Here is a 25257-nt window from a genome sequence, read left to right on the forward strand (position 1 = left end):
GGCAACTCCACATTATGTATTTTACTGGCCAAGATCATAGCCCCACACATTTACCTAATCCCCTAACCTATACATCTTGGGACATTAGGGCAATTTAACACGCCTAATCCACCTAACCCGCACATCTTTGGACTGTAGGAGGAAACCGGAGCACCTGGAGGAAACCCACGCAGACACGGGAAGAAAGTGCAGACTCCACATAGACAGTCACCCAAGGCCAGAATTGAACCTGGGTTCCTGGAGCTATGAGGCAACAGTGATAACCACCGTGCCACCCTTTTTCTTTTCAGAATATCGTACCCAGGCCTTCTGCCCCGCCCTATCCCTGTAACTGCACACATTTACCATTGTTAATCCATCTAGTGGATTACAACTCTTCACTCACCTGAAGAAGGAGCGACACTCCGAAAGCTTGTGCTACCAAATAAACCTGTTGGACTTTAACCTGGTGTTGGGAGACTTCTTACTGTGCTAATCCATCTAACCCACACATCTTGGGACACTTAGGGGCAACTTAGCATGGCCAATTCACCCCCTCACACAGACACGGGCAGAAAGTGCAAACTGCACACAGACAGTCACCCAGGCCAATGTAAGCCGGGTCCCTGGCGCTGTGAGGCAGCAGTGCTAACCACTGCGCCGCCCCAAACGTACTGGTTTTTACAGGTCTACAACCAAGGTTACACATTTTTGATTCACACCATACCTTTTTAAAAAACTCACCTGCAGCAACAGCATGGGGTTCTCCATACAGAATGCAATCTGCAAAGTACTTTTAGCTTGTTGCAGTGTTGCCTGAGACTGCTTCAACTTTGCGACCTTACGATCAACCATCAGATTCACCTGGGCAGTTGTGACAGAAAATCTTTTTTTCCATGCTCGCTCCTCAATGTAAAGAAAAAGCTGGACTTTCCTGAAGAAATCCAGGTGGGTCTGCTGCTGCTTTTTCAACTTATCCTGTTAAAAAAGAAACATAGAACCTTTCACGGAGTATTTTCCTCTTTAACAATACGCATTATGTATTTTATATATGTATTATGCTCAATTCTGACACAGAATTCACCTCCCTGTGAAAAAGACTTTCCCATTTTCAAAAATAATTAAATTACTTTAACAAATCCTAAGCCTGTCACAAGGTGCTACATGACCGCAAGATTATTTGTTGTTACACGTCTAGCACCATATCCAAATTCAATTAGTAGTGGACGGAAACACGTACATTTTTATGATTCGATTAAATTGGCAGAGGTTTCTAATACAGGGTTGAGATTTATATTTGCCACGAAGTCAGGAGATAAATGAGTGGCACAGTGGCAAGCACTGCTGCCTCACAGCACCAAGGACCTGGGTTCGATTCCCGGCTTGGGTCACAGTCTGTGCAGAGTCTGCACGTTCTCCACGTGTCTGCATTGGTTTCCTCCGGGTGCTCCGGTTTCCTCCCACAGTCCAAAGATGTACGGGTTAGGTGGATTGGCCATGCTAACTTGACCCTAGTGTCAGGGGGATTAGCAGGGTACACAAAGGTTACGGGAATAAGGCCTGGGTGGAATTGTGATAAGTACAAACTCAATGGGCCGAATGGCCTCCCATACTGTAGGGATTCGATGAAATCGAGATTGTGGGTAAGACTGTGGGGTGGCACACTGCTGCGTCAGGGACCCAGGTTCCATTCCCAGCTTGAGTCACTTTTTTCTGTAGCCTTCTCCCTGTGTCTGCGCGGGTTTCCTCCGGGTGCTCTGGTTTCCTCTCACAGTCCGAAAGACGTGCACATTAGGTGCATTGGCCATGCTAAATTCTCCCTCGGTGTACCCGAACAGGCGTTGGAGTGTGGCGACTAGGGGACTTTCACAGTAACTTCATTGCAGTGGTTAATGTAAGCCTACTTGTGACACTAATAAATAAATTTTAAATTTAAAGAAATGAAATTTTCAAGGAGTCCTGTTCATTGAGAACAATCTAAACACAAGATAATCCAATAATTAGTCTTTCGCCACTTAAATATTTCAATCACTGGCATATATAGCAGATATTTCACTAAATTAACTCCTGGGTTCCATCACTACATTGAAAATTAAACTTGGGCATGTTACTGATTTGATTTATTATTGTCACATGTATTGGGATACGGTGAAAAGTATTGCATATTGCGCGCTATACAGACAAAGCATACCATACATAGAGTAGCTATGATGTGGAGATGCTGCCGTTGGACCGGGGTGGGCACAGTAAGAAGTCTCACAACACCAGGTTAAAGTCCAACAGGTTTACTTGGAATCATATGCTTTCGGATCATTGCTCCTTCATCAGGTCCCACTCACCAAGGAGCAGCGTTCTGAAAGCTCGTGATTCCAAATAAACCTGTTGGACTTTAACCCGGTGTTGTGAGACTTCTTATCGTACATCGAGTACATAGGGCAGAAGGAAAAGGAGAGGATGCAGAATATAGTTTAGCAGTTCCAGGTAGGATGAAGTGAAAGATCAGCTTTACATATGATAGGACTATGGGCGGCATGATAGCACAGTGGTTAGCACTGCTGCCTCACAGCGCCAGAGACCCAGGTTCGATTCCCGGCTTGGGTCACAGTCTGTGTGGAGTTTGCACATTCTCCCCGTGTCTGCATGGGTTTCCTCCCACATTCTGAAAGACGTGCTGATTAGGTGCATTAACCCAAACAGGTGCCGCTTTGTGATGACTAGAGGACTTTCTAAGTAACTTCATTGCACTGTAATGTAAGCCTTACTTGTGACTAATAAATTAACTTTAACATTCAAAAGTCTGATGCCAGCAGGGAAGAAGCTGTTCTTGAATCTGTTAGTACGAGTTAGAAACATAGAAACTAGAAGCAGCAGTAGGCCATTCGGCCCTTTGAGCCTGCCCTGCCATTCATTATGTAATAGCTCCATCCACCCGAGGAAATAGTCTTTGAACGTTCACTCTATCTATCCCCTTCATCATTTTATAAACCTCTATTAAGTCTCCCCCCAGCCTCCTCCGCTCCAGAGAGAACAGCTCTAGCTCCCTCAATCTTTCCTCATAAGACCTACCCTCCAAACCAGGCAGCATCCTGGTAAATCTCCTCTGCAAGCGCTTCCACATCCTTCTTATAGTGAGGTGACCAGAACTGCACACAATAGTCCAAATGTGGTCTCACCAAGGTCCTGTACAGTTGCAGCATAACCCCACGGCTCTTAAACTCCAACCCCCTGTTAATAAAAGCTAACACGCTATAGGCCTTCTTCACAGTTCTATCCACTTGAGTGGCAACCTTTAGAGATCTGTGGATATGGACCCCAAGATCTCTCTGTTCCTCCACAGTCTTCAGAACCCTACCTTTGACCCTGTAATGAAGTGACAAAAACGGTTGATGAAGGAAGGGCCGTGGATGTCGTCTACATGGATTTCAGTAAGGCATTTGACAAAGTCCCACATGGCAGGTTGGTTAAAAAGGTTAAGGCTCATGGGATACAAGGAGAAGTGGCTAGATGGGTGGAGAACTGGCTTGGCCATAGGAGACAGAGGGTAGTGGTCGAAGGGTCTTTTTCCGGCTGGAGGTCTGTGACCAGTGGTGTTGTGGAGATGCCGGCGTTGGACTGGGGTAAGCACAGTAAGAAGTCTCACAACACCAGGTTAAGGAGCATTGCTCCGAAAGCTTATGGTATTTGCTACCAAATAAACCTGTTGGACTTTAACCTGGTGTTGTGAGACTTCTTACTGTACCAGTGGTGTTCCGCAGGGCTCTGTACTGGGACCTCTGCTATTTGTGATATATATAAATGATTTGGAAGAAGGTGTAACTGGTGTAATCAGCAAGTTTGCGGATGACACGAAGATGGCTGGACTTGCGGATAGCGAAGAGCATTGTCGGGCAATACAGCAGGATGTAGATAGGCTGGAAAATTGGGCGGAGAGGTGGCAGATGGAGTTTAATCCGGATAAATGCGAAGTGATGCATTTTGGAAGAAATAATGTAGGGAGGAGTTATACAATAAATGGCAGAGTCATCAGGAGTATAGAAACACAGAGGGACCTAGGTGTGCAAGTCCACAAATCCTTGAAGGTGGCAACACAGGTGGAGAAGGTGGTGAAGAAGGCATATGGTATGCTTGCCTTTATAGGACGGGGTATAGAGTATAAAAGCTGGAGTCTGATGATGCAGCTGTATAGAACGCTGGTTAGGCCACATTTGGTGTACTGCGTCCAGTTCTGGTCACCGCACTACCAGAAGGACATGGAGGCGTTAGAGAGAGTGCAGAGAAGGTTTACCAGGATGTTGCCTGGTATGGAGGGTCTTAGCTATGAGGAGAGATTGGGTAGACTGGGGTTGTTCTCCTTGGAAAGACGGAGAATGAGGGGAGATCTAATAGAGGTGTATAAGATTATGAAGGGTATAGATAGGGTGAACAGTGGGAAGCTTTTTCCCAGGTCGGAGGTGACGATCACGAGGGGTCACGGGCTCAAGGTGAGAGGGGCGAAGTATAACTCAGATATCAGAGGGACGTTTTTTACACAGAGGGTGGTGGGGGCCAGGAATGCGCTGCCAAGTAGGGTGGTGGAGGCAGGCACGCTGACATCGTTTAAGACTTAGCTGGATAGTCACATGAGCAGCCTGGGAATGGAGGGATACAAACGATTGGTCTAGTTGGACCAAGGAGCGGCACAGGCTTGGAGGGCTGAAGGGCCTGTTTCCTGTGCTGTACTGTTCTTTGTAATCCACATTTAAATTAGTCCTACCAAAATGAATCACCTCACATTTATCAGGGTTAAACTCCATTTGCCATTTTTCAGCCCAGCTTTGCATCCTATCTATGTCTCTTTGCAGCCTACAACAGCCCTCCACCTCATCCACTACTCCACCAATCTTGGTGTCATCAGCAAATTTACTGATCCACCCTTCAGCCCCCTCCTCTAAGTCATTAATAAAAATCACAAAGAGCAGAGGACCAAGCACTGATCCCTGTGGCACTCCGCTAGCAACCTGCCTCCAGTCCGAAAATTTTCCATCCACCACCACCCTCTGTCTTCGATCAGATAGTAAGAAGTTTAACAACACCAGGTTAAAGTCCAACAGGTTTATTTGGTAGCAAAAGCCACACAAGCTTTCGGAGCTCTTAGCCCCTTCTTCAGGTGAGTGGGAATTCTGTTCACAAACAGAGCTTATAAAGACACAGACTCAATTTACATGAATAATGGTTGGAATGCAAATACTTACAACTAATCAAGTCTTTAAGAGACGAAACAATGTGAGTGGAGAGAGCATCAAGACAGGCTAAAAAGATGTGTATTGTCTCCAGACAAGACAGCCAGTGAAACTCTGCAGGTCCACGCAACTGTGGGAGTTACAAGTAGTGTGACATGAACCCAATATCCCGGTTGAGGCCGTCCTCGTGTGTGCGGAACTTGGCTATCAGTTTCTGCTCAGCGACTCTGCGCTGTCGTGTGTCGCGAAGGCCGCCTTGGAGAACGCTTACCCGAATATCAGAGGCCGAATGCCCGTGACCACTGAAGTGCTCCCCAACAGGAAGAGAACAGTCTTGCCTGGTGATTGTCGAGCGGTGTTCATTCATCCGTTGTCGCAGCGTCTGCATAGTTTCCCCAATGTACCATGCCTCGGGACATCCTTTCTTGCAGCGTATCAGGTAGACAACGTTGGCCGAATTGCAAGAGTATGTACCGTGTACCTGGTGGATGGTGTTCTCACGTGAGATGATGGCATCTGTGTCGATGATCCGGCACGTCTTGCAGAGGTTGCTGTGGCAGGGTTGTGTGGTGTCATGGTCACTGTTCTCCTGAAGGCTGGGTAGTTTGCTGCGGACAATGGTCTGTTTGAGGTTGTGCGGTTGTTTGAAGGCAAGAAGTGGGGGTGTGGGGATGGCCTTGGCGAGATGTTCGTCTTCATCAATGACATGTTGAAGGCTCCGGAGGAGATGCCGTAGCTTCTCCGCTCCGGGGAAGCACTGGACAACGAAGGGTACTCTGTCCACTGTGTCCCGTGTTTGTCTTCTGAGGAGGTCGGTGCGGTTTTTCGCTGTGGCGCGTTGGAACTGTTGATCAATGAGTCTAGCGCCATATCCTGTTCTTATGAGGGCATCTTTCAGCGTCTGGAGGTGTCTGTTGCGATCGTCCTCATCCGAGCAGATCCTGTGTATACGGAGGGCTTGTCCGTAGGGGATGGCTTCCCCGGAGCGGAGAAGCTACGGCATCTCCTCCGGAGCCTTCAACATGTCATTGATGAAGACGGAAGCCATCCCCTACGGACAAGCCCTCCGTATACACAGGATCTGCTCGGATGAGGAGGATCGCAACAGACACCTCCAGACGCTGAAAGATGCCCTCATAAGAACAGGATATGGCGCTAGACTCATTGATCAACAGTTCCAACGCGCCACAGCGAAAAACCGCACCGACCTCCTCAGAAGACAAACACGGGACACAGTGGACAGAGTACCCTTTGTTGTCCAGTACTTCCCCGGAGCGGAGAAGCTACGGCATCTCCTCCGGAGCCTTCAACATGTCATTGATGAAGACGAACATCTCGTCAAGGCCATCCCCACACCCCCACTTCTTGCCTTCAAACAACCGCACAACCTCAAACAGACCATTGTCCGCAGCAAACTACCCAGCCTTCAGGAGAACAGTGACCATGACACCACACAACCCTGCCACAGCAACCTCTGCAAGACGTGCCGGATCATCGACACAGATGCCATCATCTCACGTGAGAACACCATCCACCAGGTACACGGTACATACTCTTGCAATTCGGCCAACGTTGTCTACCTGATACGCTGCAAGAAAGGATGTCCCGAGGCATGGTACATTGGGGAAACTATGCAGACGCTGCGACAACGGATGAATGAACACCGCTCGACAATCACCAGGCAAGACTGTTCTCTTCCTGTTGGGGAGCACTTCAGTGGTCACGGGCATTCGGCCTCTGATATTCGGGTAAGCGTTCTCCAAGGCGGCCTTCGCGACACACGACAGCGCAGAGTCACTGAGCAGAAACTGATAGCCAAGTTCCGCACACACGAGGACGGCCTCAACCGGGATATTGGGTTCATGTCACACTACTTGTAACTCCCACAGTTGCGTGGACCTGCAGAGTTTCACTGGCTGTCTTGTCTGGAGACAATACACATCTTTTTAGCCTGTCTTGATGCTCTCTCCACTCACATTGTTTCGTCTCTTAAAGACTTGATTAGTTGTAAGTATTTGCATTCCAACCATTATTCATGTAAATTGAGTCTGTGTCTTTATAAGCTCTGTTTGTGAACAGAATTCCCACTCACCTGAAGAAGGGGCTAAGAGCTCCGAAAGCTTGTGTGGCTTTTGCTACCAAATAAACCTGTTGGACTTTAACCTGGTGTTGTTAAACTTCTTACTGTGTTTACCCAAGTCCAACGCCGGCATCTCCACATTCGATCAGATAGCCAGTTACCTATCCAATCGGCCAACTTTCCCTCTATCCCACACCTCCTTACTTTCATCATAAGCCGACCATGGGGGACCTTATCAAACGCCTTACTAAAATCCATGTATATGACATCAACTGCCCTACCTTCATCAACACACTTCGTTACCTCCTCAAAAAATTCTATCAAATTTGTGAGGCACGACTTGCCCTTCACGAATCCGTGCTGACTATCCCGGATTAATCCGCATCTTTCTAAATGGTCGTAAATCCCATCTCTAAGGACCTTTTCCATCAATTTACCAACTTTGTGTTAATGCTTTGTGTTAATCAATATGGAGAAGAAGCTATCTGCTAATGACACTGAATGACCTAGTCATTCTACTGTATGATGTCTGTAGACGTTTTGGTGGCTTTACACAATAGATTACCACACAATGCAAGTGGGTTCCTCGGTCTGTGCTTTGTGAGCTTGGTTGCACTGGGGCTTTAGGGAGCAGCACAAACACAGACCTGCCTTTAGTAGTATAAAGTTAGACGGGGAATTTCCACCAAGCTTCTCTCACATGCTTTCTGAGGTGGGCTAGTGCATCAGCCACAGGAGCTGTGTGCCTGCTGGGCCAAAAGGGACAAGGGGGAATTGAGGAAAATCAGATGCTGGAAATCTGAAACAGACTGAAAATGCTGGAAAAGCTCAGCAGGTCTGGCAGCATCTGTGGAGGGAAAAACAGAGTTAACGTCTCAAGTCCTATTGACAGTGTTAATGGTAATATGAAGTGTTGCAGATACTGCCGATAATGGTCTGCCATTAACGCTTCCTCTGCCTCATGATCGACACATCTTTGTTGCAATCTCTCCTAACTCCCATCTATCACTGACCATCTACACTGCTCCAGCTGTTCCACCCCCTCTTATACAATATAAAATCCATCACATTTCTCCCTCTCTTTATCTCTGATTAAGAGCCATACAGACTCAAAACATTAACGCAAACCAGCCTACCATCCATTGACACTGTCTACACTTGCCGCTGCTTCGGCAAAGCAGCCAGCATAATTAAGGACCCCACGCACCCCGGACATTCTCTCTTCCACCTTCTTTGGTTGGGAAAAAGATACAAAAGCCTGAGATCATGTACCAACCGACACAAGAACAGCTTCTTCCCTGCTGCCATCAGATTTTTGAATTGGCCTACCTTATATTAAGCTGACCTTCCTCTACACCCTAGCTGTGACTGTAATATTATATTCTGCACCCTCTCCTTTCCTTATCTCCTATGTAATCTATGAAACATAGAAGATAGGAGCAGGGGGAGGCCATTTGGCCCTTCGAGCCTGCTCCATCATTCATCATGATCATGGTTGATCGTCCAACTCAATAGCCTCATCCCTGCTTTGTCTGTATAGCGCGCAAGAAACAATACTTTTCACTGTATCCCAATACATGTGACAAAAAAATAAATCAAATCTCCACAGATGCTGCCAGACCTGCTGAGTTTATCCAGCATTTTCTGCTTTCAGTTCAATAGCTACAATAATAGCTTTACAAAAAGAGAAAGATAGGTGACATTCACCAAGTTTAAAAGCTAAAAAGTAACAATTTCTGATCAGCTTTCCAGGTTGGAAAATGATTAAGCTTCGTCCCGCCAGTCCCAGCAATACCTTCTGAGCAGATGCCGTTTCCTCCAAATCGCAAAGCCCATTATCCACAGCAGCCAGATTTTTCTCAACTTTGGCGAGTTCACATTTGCACTCGTCCTGGAGAACAGTAAACATTTATATTGCAAGCTCTCCAAATGAAAGAAGACAATCCACAATTTATAAGACACCGACTTATCAAAGCACCATTTGGCATTGAAAAGCAAACAGATAAAATTTTCATTTTATATTATCTCAGTGTTTAAAAGCAAAATATTGGCCAGGAGGATGCACAACATCAACTGGGGTGGCACAGTGGTTAGCACTGCTGCCTCACAGCACCAGGGACCCGAGTTCGATTCCCTGCTTAGGTCACTGTCTGTGTGGAGTTTGCACGTTCTCCCCGTGTCTGCGTGGGTTTCCTCTGGGTGCTCCGGTTTCCTCCCACAGTCCGAAAGACGTGCTGGTTAGGGTGCATTTACCCAAACAGGTGCTGGACTGTGGCGACGAGGGGATAATTACAGTAACTTCATTGCAATGTTGATGTAAGCCTATTTGTGACTAATAAATAAGCTTTTAACTTTAACTTTTTAAAGTTTATTTATTTATTCGTCACGAGTAAGGCTTACATTAACACTGCAATGAAGTTACTGTGAAATTCCCGTCGCCACACGGCGCCTGTTCGGGTCAATGCACCTAACCAGCACGTCTTTTAGAATGTGGGAGGTAACCAGAGCACCCGGAGAAAACCCATGCAGACACAGGGAGAACATGCAGACTCCGCACAGACAGTGACCCGAGCCGGGAATCGAACCCAGGTCTCTGGCGTTGTGAAGCAGCAGTGCTAACCACTGTGCTACCGTACCGTAGTTGGCTAAAATATGAAAGAAAAGTGACTTAACTAAAATTATTGTATTTTCATTCTAAAACATTTTAAGCAGAGGTGTCTGCTTATTTTGAACATATTAAGCATGTTTTTAAACAGGAGCTCCCATGAGGTTTAAGGAAATTTCTGGTGCATTTTTAATTCACTTTCACACTGCAGCTATCATTCAACTGGTACCAAACTCAGGGGCTAGAGAATTGCCTCCTTAGCATGGAGGCCCTACCTAGATTTGCCCTCAGGTTGTCAGTTTGGTAAAGCACATTGAGTCGGCTGTATAAAAGAATCCTAGGTTCTAGAATCATGAAACACAGGAGGCCATTTGGTCCATCACCCATGCTGGGATGAGTTATCCAATTAGTTAAACCTCCTGCTCCTTACCCATAATGTGGAGGTGCCAGCGTTGGACTGGAGCGGGCACAGTAAGAAGTCTCACAACACCAGGTTAAAATCCAACAGGTTTATTTGGAATCATGAGTTAGTAAAGTTTCTAGACCACATAATAGAACAGAGTATAGAAGGTGACAGGACCTAACCTCAGGCAGAGCAAAAAAGGTGACAAGTATGAGAAGGGAGGTGGTCAATGCAGGACTGGGGATGTTGTACCTCAGTGCGTGCAGTATACGGAACAAGGTAAATGAGCTTGTTGCGCGCATTGAAATTGGCCGGTATGATGTTGTGGGCATCACAGAGACGTGGCTGCAAGGGGATCAGGGCTGGGATCTCAATATACAAGGTTATGTGTCCTATCGGAAGGACAGGCAGATGGTCAAAGGGGGCGGGGTTGCATTGTTAGTAACGAATGAAGTTAAATCGATAGCAAGAAGCGATATAGGATCAGAAGGCATAGAATCTCTGTGGGTAGAGTTGAGGAATCGCAAAGGTAAGAAGACTCTGATGGGAGTTATGTACAGGCCCCCTAGCAGTAGTCAGGATGTGGGGCAGAAAATAATTCAGGAGATAGAAAAGGCAATATAAAAAAGGCAATATTACAACAATCATGGGGGACTTCAATATGCAGGTGGACTGGGAAAATCAGGTAGGTAGTGGATCCCAAGAATAGGAATTTGTGGAATGTCTAAGAGATGGTTTTTTGGAGCAGCTTGTGACAGAGCCCATCAGGGAACAGGCAATTCTGGATTTGGTGATTTGTAATGAGACAGGCTTGATTAGGGAACCTAAGGTGAAGGAACCCTTAGGGAACAGTGACCACAATATGATAGAATTTACCCTGCAGTTTGAGAGGGGGAAGCTGGAATCAGATGTAATGGTATTACAATTAAATAAAGGTAACTACAAAGACATGAGGGAGGAGCTGGCCAGAGTTGAAAAGGGAGCCGAGCAAAGAAGACAGTGGAACAGCAATGGCAGGAGTTTTTGGGGGTTATTCGGGAGGCACAACAGAAATTCATCCCAAGGAGGAGGCAACATGCTAAGGGGAGGACAAGGCATCCATGGCTGACAAGGGAAGTCAAGGACAGCATAAAAGCAAAAGAAAAAGCATACAAAGTGGCAAGGATTAGTGAGAAGCCAGAGGATTGGGAAGCCTTTAAAGGCGAGCAAAGGACAACTAAAAAAGCAATAAGAGGGGAGAAGATGAAATATGAGTGTAAGCTAGCTAGTAATATAAAAGAAGAGAGGAAAAGTTTTTTTTCAATATTTAAAAGATAAGAGAGAGGCAAAAATAGACATTGGACCACTGGAAAATGAGGCTGGAGAGCTAATAATAGGAAATGAAGCAATGGCAGAGGAACTGAATAGTTACCTTGCATCAGTCTTCACGGTGGAAGACACCAGTGGGATGCCAGAGTTCCAGGAGAATCAGGGGGCACAGGTGAGTGTAGTGGCCACCACTAAGGTGAAGGTTCTGGGGAAACTGTAAGGTCTGAAGGTTGGATAAGTCACCTGGACCAGATGGAATGCACTCCAGGGTTCTAAAAGAGATAGTCATGGAAATTGTGGAGGCATTGGTGGTGATCTTTCAGCAATCACAGGAGGCAGGGAAGGTACCAGAGGACTGGAAAGTAGCTAATGTAACACCACTGTTTAAGAAGGAAGGGAGGCAGCCGATGGGAAATTATAGGCCAGTTAGCCTGACTTCGGTCATTGGCAAGATTTTAGAGTCCATTATCAAAGATGAGATCGCGGAGTACTTGGAAGTGGATGATAAAGTAGGACTGAGTCAAATGGCTTTGTCAAGGGGAGGTCATGTCTGACAAATCTGTCAAGAGTTCTTTGAGGAGGTAACAAGGAAGTTAGATAAAGGACAGCCAGTGGACGTGATTTATTTAGGTCTCCAAAAGGCCTTTGACAAGGTGCCGCACAGGAGACAGGTACAACAGGTGATCAAGAAGGCAAATGGGATGTTGGCCTATATTGCGAGGGGGATAGAATATAAAAGCAGGGATGTCTTGATGCACCTGTACAGGGCATTGGTGAGGCCGCAGCTGGAATACTGTGTGCAGTATTGGTCCCCTTATATGAGGAAGGATATATTGGCATTGGAGGGAGTGCAGAGAAGGTTCACCAGGTTGATACCGGAGATGAGGGGTTTGGATTATGAGGAGAGGCTGAGGAGATTGGGTTTGTACTCGTTGGAGTTTAGAAGGATGAGGGGGGATCTTATGGAGACTTATAAGATAATGCGGGGGCTGGATAGGGTGGAGGCGGAGAGATTCTTTCCACTTAGTAAGGAAGTTAAAACTAGAGGACACAGCCTCAAAATAAAGGGGGGTCGGTTTAAGACAGAGTTGAGGAGGAACTTCTTCTCCCAGAGGGTGGTGAATCTCTGGAATTCTCTGCCCACTGAGGTGGTGGAGGCTACCTCGCTGAATATGTTTAAAGCGCGGATGGATGGATTCCTGATCGGTAAGGGAATTAAGGGTTATGGGGATCAGGCGGGTAAGTGGTACTGATCCACGTCAGATCAGCCATGATCTTATTGAATGGCGGGGCAGGCTCGAGGGGCTAGATGGCCTACTCCTGCTCCTATTTCTTATGTTCTTATAAATAAGTTAAGAGCCCATGGTGTTAAGGGTAAGATCCTGCCACGGGTAGAGGATTGGCTGACTGGCAGAAGGCAGACAGTGGGGATAAAGGGTCCTTTTCAGGATGGCAGCCGGTGCCTAGTTGTGCCTCAGGGGTTGGTGCTTTTCACAATATACATTAATGATTTGGAAGAAGAAATTGAAGGCACTGTTGCTAAGTTTGCAGATGATACAAAGATATGTAGCGGGACAGGTAGTATTGCCCATCAAGTTTGTGCCAGCTATCAAGCGTCTACCCTAATCCCATTTTCCAGCACTTCTATGTTATGGCATTCATCAAAATGCTTTGTAAATGTTGTGAGGGTTCCTGCCTCTACCATCCTTTCCAGCAGAGACTTCCAGATTCCCAACACCTTCTGGGTGAAAAAGTTTCTCCTCAAATCCCCATTAAATCTCCTGCCCCTTTATTTAAATCTTTGACCCCCTTAATCAGGTCCTCCCTTCACCGCTCTAAGGAAAATAACTCCAGCCTTGCTTCATTGCTGCAACCCCCCAGATTAGCCAACATCCTGGTGAACTTCCTCTGCACCTTCTCTCGTGCAATCACATTCTTCCTATAGTGTGGCGGCCTGAACTGCACAAAGTACGCAGTTGTTTAATGAGTGTTTTATACAGCTCCATCATAACCTCCCTACTCTTATATTCTATGCCTCAGCTCATAAAGGTAAGTTTTTAAAAAAAAATTATTTGTGGGACCTGGGTGGCGCTGGCTGGCCAGCATTTATTGCCTTTCCCTAGTTGCCCGAGGGCAATTGAGAGTCAATCACATTGCTGCGGCTCTGGAGGCCAGACCAGTTAAGGACGGCAGATTTCCTTCCCTAAAGGACATGAGTGAACCAGATGGGTTTTCCCGACAATCAACAATGGTTTCATGGTCATCAGTAGATTCTTAATTCCAGATATTTTTTTATTGAATTCAATTTCCACCACCTGCCATGGTGGGATTTGAACCCGGGTCCCCAGAACATTAGCTGAGTTTCTGGATTAATAGCCTAGCGATAATACCATTAGGCCATCGCCTCCCATATGTATCCCCATATGCCTTCTTAATCACCTTATCCGCCCATCCTGCTGCCTACAGGGATCTGTGGACATGCACCCCAGGATCCCTCTGGTCTTCATAACTACCTGGGATCCTACCATTCACTGCGTGTTCCCTTGCCTTATTAGTCCTCCCAAAATGCATCAACTCACACTTTTCAGAGTCAAATTCCATTTGCCATTGATCTGTCCTTCTAACCAGCCCATCTATAGAGTCATACTGGATTTTGAAACACTAACTCTTGTTTCCCTCTCCACAGATGCTGCCAGACCTGCTGAGGTTTTGCAGCATGTTGTTTGTATTTCAGATTTCCAGCATCCACAGTATTTGCTTTTCTTTCACCATCTGCCTAACAAAGAGTGGCAAGCCGGATCCGATGGGAATTTTCAAAAGGGAACTGCATAAATAATTGAGGAGAGAGGGGGAATAATTGGATAAACAGCCAGCACAAAACACGAAGGGCAGAATTGTAGAATTGTTACAGGACAGAATGCTATTCGGCCCATTGTGTCCATACTGGCTCTCAAAGATCATTGAATTCTACATTGCAGAAGGAGACCATTTGGCCCATCAAGTCTACACTGACCACAATCCCATCCAGGCCTTGTCCCCAGAACTCATACATTTTGCCCTAGCTAGTCCCCCTGACACCAAGGGGCAATTTAGCATGGTCAATCAAGCTAACCCGCACATCTTTGGACTGTGGGAGGAAACCGGAGCATCCGGAGGAAACCCACGCAGACACGGGGAGAATGTGCAAACTCCACACAGATAGTGACCCAAGCCGGGACTCGAGCCCGGGTCCCTGGTACTGTGAGGCAGCAGTGCTAACCACTGTGCCACCGTGCCGCCCTCCTAAAGGGCAATCCAGGTGCTGCCAATCCCAGGCCTTTTCCCCACATTTTTGATTTGATTTGACATGTCTCCTCGAAAACGGTTATGCCACAGAAGGCGGCCATTCTGCCCATCGCATCTGCGCCAGCCTAATCTTATAATCCAGCACGTGGTCCATGGCCCCCGGGATTACAAATGGTCTCCTTCAGAGCGAGAATGAATGGAAAAAAAGCTAAAATGATTACTTTGATTGTGGAGGTGGCGTCAGTCAGTTTGAGGACCTGGTGGTGATGGTGAGAGGTCTCAGTGGGTAACATACAGTAGGCACAGAGAGGGCACTGGTCAGTCTGACAGTATAGCTCTAGCTCTTTGCCATGTCGCTTACACAGGTGGCTGATGTTGGCGGTCGGCTTCACCAGGACATGGTCTCGGAATGCCAGATTCTCCTGGTGTGGCATCAGGTGGAGGGCACAGAAAGATTGGCCACAATTTACACAGCTTTTGTCGGCTGGTGCTCTCTGAATCCCTTTGCACAGGTCACAGCTCAGGGAGCTGCAGCCAGCCTGCCCCCTCTGCCAATGCCTCTCAACAATGTTGTGTAGAGCCACGTTCCTCCTCAGCTCCAGACTCATAGGGCAGCTGGAGTGGCAGAGGGGACAGGTGTAGCAGGGCACGGCCCGGGAGGAGGAGGTGGCATGGTCATCATCCTCATCATCGGTGGCTGGCTCTGAATTGCCGACCCAGTGTTTGAGCTGCGCCACACAGTCGCTGCAGAAGTTGTGCCCGCATGGCAGAGTGACAGGATCGACAAAGATATCCCGGCAAATGACACACAGCAGCTCCTCATCCAGACTGTCCATGATTCGAGACAGGCTCATCTCCCTGAAAAATATCCCAGAAAACTGCAATCAAAACCTCCCAGCAAACTGCAATCAAAACATCCCAGCAAACGAGACACTAAATATCCCAGCAAACCAGACACTAAGAAGCCAGAGGGTGTTTGTAGAGAGTTGTTTTACAAACTGGAGGCCTGTGACCAGCGGTGTGCCTCAGGGATCAGTGCTGGGTCCACTGTTATTTGTCATTTATATTAATGATTTGGATGAGAATATAGGAGGCATGGTTATTAAGTTTGCAGATGACACCAAGGTTGGTGGCATAGTGGACAGTGAAGAAAGTTATCTCCAATTGCAACGGGATCTTGATCAATTGGGCCAGTGGGCTGACGAATGGCAGATGGAGTTTAATTTAGACAAACGCGAGATGATGCATTTTAGAACATAGAACATAGAACATTACAGCGCAGAACAGGCCCTTCGGCCCACGATGTTGCACCGACCAGTTAAAAAAAAACTGTGACCCTCCAACCTAAACCAATTTCTTTTCGTCCATGAACCTATCTACGGATCTCTTAAACGCCCCCAAACTAGGCGCATTTACTACTGATGCTGGCAGGGCATTCCAATCCCTCACCACCCTCTGGGTAAAGAACCTACCCCTGACATCGGTTCTATAACTACCCCCCCTCAATTTAAAGCCATGCCCCCTCGTGCTGGATTTCTCCATCAGAGGAAAAAGGCTATCACTATCCACCCTATCTAAACCTCTAATCATCTTATATGTTTCAATAAGATCCCCTCTTAGCCGCCGCCTTTCCAGCGAAAACAATCCCAAATCCCTCAGCCTCTCCTCATAGGATCTCCCCTCCATACCAGGCAACATCCTGGTAAACCTCCTCTGCACCCTCTCCAAAGCCTCCACATCCTTCCTGTAATGTGGGGACCAGAACTGCACACAGTACTCCAAGTGCGGCCGCACCAGAGTTGTGTACAGTTGCAACATAACGCTACGACTCCTAAATTCAATCCCCCTACCAATAAACGCCAAGACACCATATGCCTTCTTAACAACCTTATCTACTTGATTCCCAACTTTCAGGGATCTATGCACACATACACCTAGATCCCTCTGCTCCTCCACACTATTCAAAGTCCTCCCGTTAGCCCTATACTCAACACATCTGTTATTCCTACCAAAGTGAATTACCTCACACTTCTCCGCATTAAACTCCATCCGCCACCTCTCGGCCCAACTTTGCAACCTGTCTAAGTCTTCCTGCAAACTACGACACCCTTCCTCACTGTCTACCACACCACCGACTTTGGTGTCATCAGCAAATTTGCTAATCCACCCAACTATACCCTCATCCAGATCATTAATAAATATTACAAACAGCAGTGGCCCCAAAACAGATCCCTGAGGTACACCACTTGTAACCGCACTCCATGATGAATATTTACTATCAACCACCACCCTCTGTTTCCTATCCGCTAGCCAATTCCTGATCCAATTTCCTAGATCACCCCCAATCCCATACATCTGCATTTTCTGCAGAAGCCTACCATGGTGAACCTTATCAAACGCCTTACTAAAATCCATATATACCACGTCCACTGCCTTGCCCCCATCCACCTCCTTGGTCACTTTCTCAAAAAACTCAATAAGGTTAGTAAGGCACGACCTACCTGCCACAAAACCATGCTGACTATCACCTATCAATTCATTACTCTCCAAATAACTATAAATCCTATCCCTTATAATTTTTTCCAACATCTTGCCGACAACAGAAGTGAGACTCACCGGTCTATAATTCCCGGGGAAGTCTCTGTTCCCCTTCTTAAACAATGGGACAACATTCGCTAACCTCCAATCTTCTGGTACTATACCAGAGGCCAACGACGACCTGAAGATCAGAGCCAGAGGCTCTGCAATCACTTCTCTTGCCTCCCAGAGAATCCTTGGATAAATCCCATCCGGACCAGGGGATTTATCTATTTTCAGACCCTCCAGAATATCCTGCACATCCTCCTTATCAACTGTAATACTGTCTATTCTACTCCCTTGCAACCCAGTGTCCTCCTCAGCTATATTCATGTCCCCTTGCGTGAACACCGAAGAGAAATATTGGTTCAATGCTTCACCAATCTCCTCCGGTTCCACACATAACTTCCCTCTGCCATCTATAACTGGCCCTAAACTTGCCCTAACCAACCTTCTGTTCTTGACATACCTATAGAACGCCTTAGGATTCTCTTTAACCCTATCCGCCAAAGTCTTCTCATGTCCCCTTTTAGCCCTTCTAAGCTCGCTCTTCAACTCCCTCTTAGCCAATCTAAAGCTTTCTAGTGCACTACCCGAGTGCTCACGTCTCATCCGAACATAAGCCTCCTTTTTCTTTTTAACCAACAAAGAAACTTTTTTGGTGCACCACGGTTCCCTAGCCCTACCAATTCCTCCTTGCCTGACAGGGACATACCTATCACAGACTCGCAGTAGCTGCTCCTTGAAAAAACTCCACATGTCGGACGTTCCCAGTCCCTGTAATCTCCTAGTCCAACCTATGTTTCCTAATTCTCTCCTAATAGCCTCATAATTACCCTTCCCCCAGCTAAAACCACTGGCCCGAGGTTCATGCCTATCCCTTTCCATCACTAAGGTGAACGTAACCGAATTGTGGTCACTATCACCAAAATGCACACCAACTTCCAAGTCTAGCACCTGGTCTGGCTCATTTCCCAGCACCAGATCCAATATAGCCTCACCTCTAGTTGGCCTGTCTACATACTGAGTCAAAAAACCTTCCTGCACGCTTTGAACAAAAACTGACCCCTCTAACGAGCTAGAGCTATAACAATTCCAGTCAATATTAGTCAAGTTAAAATCCCCCATAACAATTGCCCTATTACTTTCACTCCTAAGCAGGATTGACTCCGCAATCCTTTCCTCAACCTCTCTAGAACTTTTAGGAGGTCTATAAAAGACTCCCAACAGGGTGACCTCTCCTCTCCTATTTCTAATCTCCGCCCATACTACCTCAACAGATAAGTCCTCATCAAACCTCCTCTCTGACACTGTGATACAATCTCTGACCAATAATGCTACCCCTCCCCCTCTTCTACCTCCTTCCCTACTTCGACTAAAACATTTGAACCCCGGGACCTGCAGCATCCATTCCTGCCCCTGCTCTATCCATGTCTCTGAAATAGCCACAACATCGAATTTTGGTAGATTGGTAGATTGAACCAGGGCAGGACTTACTCAATTAATGGTCGGGCGTTGGGGAGAGTTACAGAACAAAGAGATCTACGGGTACATGTTCATAGCTCCTTGACAGTGGAGTCATAGGTGGACAGAGTGTTGAAGAAGGCATTCGGCATGCTTGGTTTCATCGGTTACAACATTGAATACAGGAGTTGGGACGTCTTGTTGAAGTTGTACAAGACATTGGTAAGGCCACACTTGGAATACTGTGTGCAGGACTTGATAGATTTGAGTTATAAGGAGAGGCTGGATAGACTGGGACTTTTTTCTCTGGAGCGTAGGAGGCTGAGGGGTGACCTTATTGAGGTCTATAAAATAATGAGGGGCACAGATCAGCTAGATAGTCAATATCTTTTCCCAAAGGTAGGGGAGTCCAAAACTAGAGGGCATAGGTTTAAGGTGAGAGGGGAGAGATACAAAACGGTCCAGAGGGGCAATTGTCTCACACAGAGGGTGGTGAGTGTCTGGAACAAGCTGCCAGAGGTAGTAGTAGAGGTGGATACAATGTTGTCTTTTAAAAAGCATTTAGATAGTTACATGCGTAAAATGGGTATAGAGGGATATGGGCCAAATGCAGGCAATTGGGATTAGTTTTAGGGTTTTAAAAAAGGGCGGCATGGACAAGTTGAGCCGAAGGGCCTGTTTCCATACTGTAAACCTCTATGACTCTATAAATATCCCAGCAAACTGCAATCAAAATATTCCAGCAAAGCAGACACTAAATTTCCCAGCAAACTGCACAACGTACCTTTCTCACCGCTTTCATTTCTGATCCATTTCCGCTCTCAGTCCCAATCGCACTCTCAATCCCGATCCCAATCCTGCTCTTGATCCGCTCCCGCACCGGATCTGGGTCCGGATCCGCTCCGGGTTCTGCAGCCTCTCCGCCGCTCCCATTGGAGGAAATCCCGTTCCCAAAATTTAAAGGCAGCCAATCAGCGACAGGAGCCGTCGCCCGGCAACAGCGGCTGGAGACGCGGCTTCGGGGAGCCCGGAAAACCCAGACTGGAGCCGGGAAAACCCAGACTGGAGCCGGGTTCGCCGCTGCTGCGGAGCGGGGATTGGAGCCGGGTTTGATCCCGGGGAGCTGGGTGTCCCGCGGGGAGCCGCCGCTGCTGTGGCCGGCCTCGGTGAGTGTGTGAGCCGCACGGAAGAGGCTGTGAAGCCGCTGGGAGCGGCACCGAGAGCCAGTCTCCACACACAGGTCAGCCTTTCCTCACTTAGCTCTGGGCCAAATCTAAAGGGTGTTTGTTCAATTACCATACAACAAAGCTGTCAGCAAAGTGAAAATAGCACACAGCAAATCAGCTCAGTGACAGGGCAACCGAATGGAGGGTATAAACCCAGGGCTATGGGGTATATACTCTGGGGTACAAACCCAGGGCTATGGGGTATATACTCTGGGGTATAAACCCAGGGCTATTCAATGGGGTATAAACCCAGGGCTATGGGGTATATACTCTGGAGTATACAATGGGGTATAAACCCAGGGCTGTATAATGGGGTGTAAACCCAGGGTTATGGGGTATATACTATGGGGTATAAACCCAGGACTGTACAATTGGGTATAAACCCAGGGTTATGGGGTATAAACCCAGGGCTATTCAATGGGGTATAAACCCATGGCTATGGAGTATATACTCTGGGGTGTACAATGGGGTATAAACCCAGGGCTATTCAATGGGATATATACCCTGGGGTATATACTTAGGGATATACAATGGCGTATTTTTGATTTATTATTGTCTCATGTATCAGTATACAGTGAAAAGTATAGTTTCTTATGTGTTATACAGACAAAGCATACCGTTCAAGGAGAAGGAAAGGAGAGAGTGCAGAATGTAGTGTTACTGCCATAGCTAGGATGTAGAGAAAGACCAACTTAATACGACGTAGGTTCATTCAAAAGTCAGCAGGAAAGAAGCTGTTCTTGAATCGGATGGCACGTGTCCTCAGACTTTTGTATCTTCTTCCCAACGAAAGAAGGCGGATGGGGTTTTTAATTATGCTGGCTGCTTTTCCGAGGCAGCGGAAAGTGTAGATAGTGTCAATGGATGGGGGGCTGGTTTGCGTGATGGACTGGGCTTCGTTCATGACCCTTTATAGTTTGTTGCAGTCTTGGGCAGAGCAGGTGCCATACCAAGCTGTGATGTAAACAGAAGGAATGCTTTCTATGGTGCATCTTTAAAGTAGGTGTTCCAGGGTTGAGTGCAGGGCCAGGGAGATGGTGTCTGCTTTGGACCTGTTGCAGCGGTAGGCTGTAGCGGTAGTGGATCCAGGCAACCCAGGAAGCTGGAATTGATTCGTGCCACGACTAACCTTTCGAAGCACTTCATAATGATGGATGTCAAATTTCCTAAGCTTCATGAGAAAGTAGAGGCGTTGGTGAGGAGGGACCAGGACAGGTTGCTGGTGATCTGGACACCTTGAAACTTGAAGCTCTCAACCATTTGCACCTTGTCCCCATTGATGTTGACAAGGGCATGTTCTCCTCTACGCTTCCTTCCTGAAGTCAATGACTATCTCCTTCGTTTTGTTGACATTGAGGGAGAGATTATTGTTGTCGCACCGGTTCACCAGATTCTCCATCGCTTCCCTGTTCTCTGTCTCATCACCACTATGCTGATGTCATCAGCAAACTTGAAAATCAAGCTGGTCACACGGTCATAGGTATATAAGGAGTATAGTAGGGGGCTGAGAACACAGCCTTGTGGAGCACCGGTGTTGAGGATGATCGTGGAGGAGATGTTGTTGCCTTACTGATTGTGGTCTGTGGGTTAGGAAGTTCAGGATCCAGTCCCAGGCCACGGAGTTTGGAGATGAGTTTTGTAGGAATAATAGTGTTGAAGGCTGAGCTGTGGTCAATAAATAGGAGTCTGACATAGGTGTCCTTGCTATCTAGGTGTTCCAGGGTTGAGTGCAGGGCCAGGGAGATGGTGTCTGCTTTGGACCTGTTGCAGCGGTAGGTTGTAGTGGTAGTGGATCCAGGCAACCCAAGAAGCTGGAATTGATTCGTGCCATGACTACCTTTCGAAGCACTTCATAATGATGGATGTCAGAGCCACTGGACGATAGTCATTAAGGCACGCTGCTTGGCTTTTCTTTGGTACTGGGATGATGGTCGGCTTTCTGAAGCAGATAGGGACCTCAGATTGGTGTAAAGAGAGGTTTAAGATGTCGGCGAACCCCCCCCCCCCCCCCCCGTCAGCTGATCCATGCAGAATCTGAACGCCCGCCTGGGTACCCTATTCAGGCCATGCTTTCCGTGGGTTGACTTTTGAGAAAGCTGCTCTGACGTGTGTGATGGTGACCTTGGATACAGGTTTGTCTGAAGCTGCCAAGGTGGAGGGCGTGCACTCGAAGAACAAAGAAAATTACAGCACAGAAACAGCCCCTTCGGGAACGAAAACCCCCTACCCTTCCGGGGACCATATCCCTCTATTCCCATTCTATTCATGTATTTGTCAAGATGCCCCTTAAAGGTCACTATCATATCTGCTTCTGCTACCCTCCCCGGCAACGAGTTCCAGACACCCACCACCCTCTGTGTAAAAGAAAACTTGCCTTGTACATCTCCTTTAAACCTTGCCCCTCGCACCTTAGACCTGTGCCCCCTAGTAATTGACTCTTCCCCTGGGAAAAAGCTTGCTGACCTCTTGCTCAAAACGGGCATAGAATGCATTGAGCTCATCGGGGAGGAGTGCGTTGGTGCCAGTGATCTTACATGCCTTCATTCCCAGGGGTATATGATGGGGTATATACCCTGGGATATCTACTCAGGGTATACAATGGGGTATATTCAGGGATCTGTGTTTCAGGCCAACAGCTTTTCTTGATATATATTACATATTTGGGGGAGGTAGTCATAGAGATGTACGACACAGAAAGTGGCCCTTTGGCCCATCATGCCTGTGCCAGTCATCAAGCACCTATCTATTCTAATCCCATTTTCCAGCATTTGGCTTATAGCCGTGCATGCTATGACATTTCAAAAGCTCACCTAAATACTTCTTCAATGTTGTGAGGGTCTCTGCCTCCACCACTCTCTTAGGAAGCGAGTTCCAGATTCCCTCCATCCTCTGGGTGAAAACATTTTCCCTCAAATGCCCTCTAAATCTCCTGTCCCTCACCTTAAATCAACGCCCCCTGGTTAGTGATCCCTCTGCTAAGGGGAAAAGTGTCTTGCTATCTACCCTATCTATGTCTCTCATAATTTTGTCCACTTCAATCAGGTCCCCCTTCAGCCTTCTCTGCTGTAAGGAAAACAACCCCAGCCTAACCAGCCTCTCTTCATAGCTGAAACACCCTGGTGGATCTCCTCTGCACCCTCTCCAGTGCAATCACATCCTTCCTAAAGTGTAGTGACCAGATGGTGATGTAATGGTGCTGTCCCTGGGTTAATATTCCCGGTTAATGCTCTGGGGACGTGGGTTCAAATCTCACCTGGTGGAAGTTAAATTAATAAATCTGGAATATAAAGTTAGCATTGGTAATAGTTACCATGAAACCATCATCCATTTTCATTAAACTCACCTGGTTCACTAATGTCCCTTGAGGGAAGGAAATCTACCATCCTTACCTGGTCTGGCCTACATGTAGAACTACAGACCCACAGCAATGTGGTTATTCCTTGGAGAATTTCTAGTTCATACTGACCATGATTTGCCTGTTACTATTTACATTGATTTTGACTCATGTTAATGAAATATTATCTGGTATTGTCTTCTTTTAGGATACATTTGGTTTGCTACATTTTGTGGTTGAGGCAGGTACAGTAGCAACATTTAAAAAGCATTTGGATAAGTACATGGATGGGAAAGGATTAGAGGGATAAAAGCCTAATACTGCGGATGCTGGAATCTGAAACAAAAACTGAAAATGCTGGAAAATCTCAGCATGCCTGATGGCATTGATGGGGAGAGAATAGAGCTAACATTTCGAGCCTAGATGACCCTTTGTCAGAGCGGGAGGGTCATCTGAGCTCTGAAGAGTCATCTAGACTCGAAACGTTGGCTCTATTCTCTCCCCACGGATTAGAGGGATATGGGCCAAACATGGACAATTGGGACTAGCTGGGTGGGCACCATGGTCGGCATGGACTGGGTGGGCAGAAGGGCCTGTTTCTGTGCTGTATTGTTCTATGACTCTATGGAATTGCACGGTGCAGTATTAAGAGCCTGAAAACACATTCTAGAAGGCTAACTAATCCAAATGTCCAGGGCAGTTGCTTTGAATTATCCTCCCAGCACTTGAGATGTACGTCTTGCGAGGAAATGTACAATTTGCTCTTCAATGAAGACAGAATGTATCTTTGATTTTACAATAACAAAAATCTTTAACAGTTAGCCACTTCTTTTCTAGAATCCTCAGGTGTGTTTTTGAGGATGTTTGTAGTTTATATAAACTGGAAAGTGATTGAGATTATTGGGCAATGGAGATTACTATCGTGTTTGTGGGCGTGGTTGTATCCATTTTTTTCAATACCCGAAGAGTCCTCGATGTCTAATTTTTTAATACTGAGTCCGACAAATTTTTATTGCACCCCAAAAAGTATTTGAACATAACCATTTTTAACGTATTGGCAAAAGAACCAGAGGCGATATGAGGAATAACGCTTTTATACAATAGAATAATATAACCCCTACAGTGCAGAAGGAGGCCAATCGGCCCATCGAGTCTGCACTGACCACAATCCCACCCAGGCCCTATTCCCGCAACCTCACGTATTTATGCTGCTAATCCCCTGACACTAGGGTCAATTTAGCAAGGCCAATCAACCAAACCAGCGCATCTTTGGACAATGCATAGATTCAATTCATTCAGTCATTCATCCATCCATGCTCTGTCTGTAGGCTGGTCCTTGGCTCTGGGCCATTTTCTTGGTAGCTCTTGTCAATGGTGATTTGTCATTGCCTTTCACTCTCAAGGGCAGGTCAGGGGAGGCAGAGGTCCCAAGTCAAACTCAGCTGGCACGGGAATTGAACCCACGCGGCTGACGTTATTCTGAACCACATTAATCATCGAGCAACTGAACTAACCAACTCCCTATTGATTCAGCAGCGGCTTTCAAAGGGGAATCGGAAAATTGTAGGGATAATGAGAAAGATTTTGGGAGCGATTCTCCCAGCTCGCTGCACTGCTTTAGTAGCGCAACGGACCGGGAGACTCCAGTGGAGGCCGTTTAGCTGGGCTCCCCGCTGGGCGCCATGGCCTCTGCGCATCTCTGACCACCGGATTTCCAGCGCCATTGGGTCCATGCCAGAATTCAGCTGTATAATTTATTTAAATTAGGATTTAAAGT

General features: G+C 46.9%; 2 protein-coding genes across 3 annotated transcripts in view; one reads left to right on the forward strand and one right to left on the reverse strand.

Annotated features, from left to right (window-relative positions):
• LOC144497528 (E3 ubiquitin-protein ligase Midline-1-like) overlaps nt 1-19831 on the reverse strand; it is a 31513-nt gene extending 11682 nt beyond the window's left edge. Inside the window, exons 1-4 of one of the 2 annotated variants that reach the window (XM_078218925.1) lie at nt 19705-19831; nt 15101-15737; nt 9074-9169; nt 724-957 (exon numbers count right to left, since the gene is read on the reverse strand). In XM_078218925.1, coding sequence (XP_078075051.1) covers nt 724-957; nt 9074-9169; nt 15101-15733 — 963 coding nt within the window. In that variant the 5' untranslated portion in view covers nt 15734-15737; nt 19705-19831. Of the gene's footprint in view, nt 1-706; nt 958-9073; nt 9170-15100; nt 15738-19704 lie in introns of both variants that reach the window. The other variant, XM_078218926.1, reaches the window with a different exon arrangement.
• A 261-nt stretch (nt 19832-20092) lies between these two features.
• The window catches only part of LOC144497538 (outer dense fiber protein 2-like), a 71745-nt gene continuing 66580 nt past the window's right edge, over nt 20093-25257 (forward strand). Inside the window, exon 1 of the mRNA XM_078218939.1 lies at nt 20093-20160. The gene's annotated coding sequence lies outside the window, so the exon portion shown is untranslated. The remainder of the gene's footprint in view (nt 20161-25257) is intronic.

The sequence above is a fragment of the Mustelus asterias genome, chromosome 8, assembly GCF_964213995.1.
Source record: "Mustelus asterias chromosome 8, sMusAst1.hap1.1, whole genome shotgun sequence".
NCBI classification, from domain to species: Eukaryota; Metazoa; Chordata; class Chondrichthyes; order Carcharhiniformes; family Triakidae; genus Mustelus; species Mustelus asterias.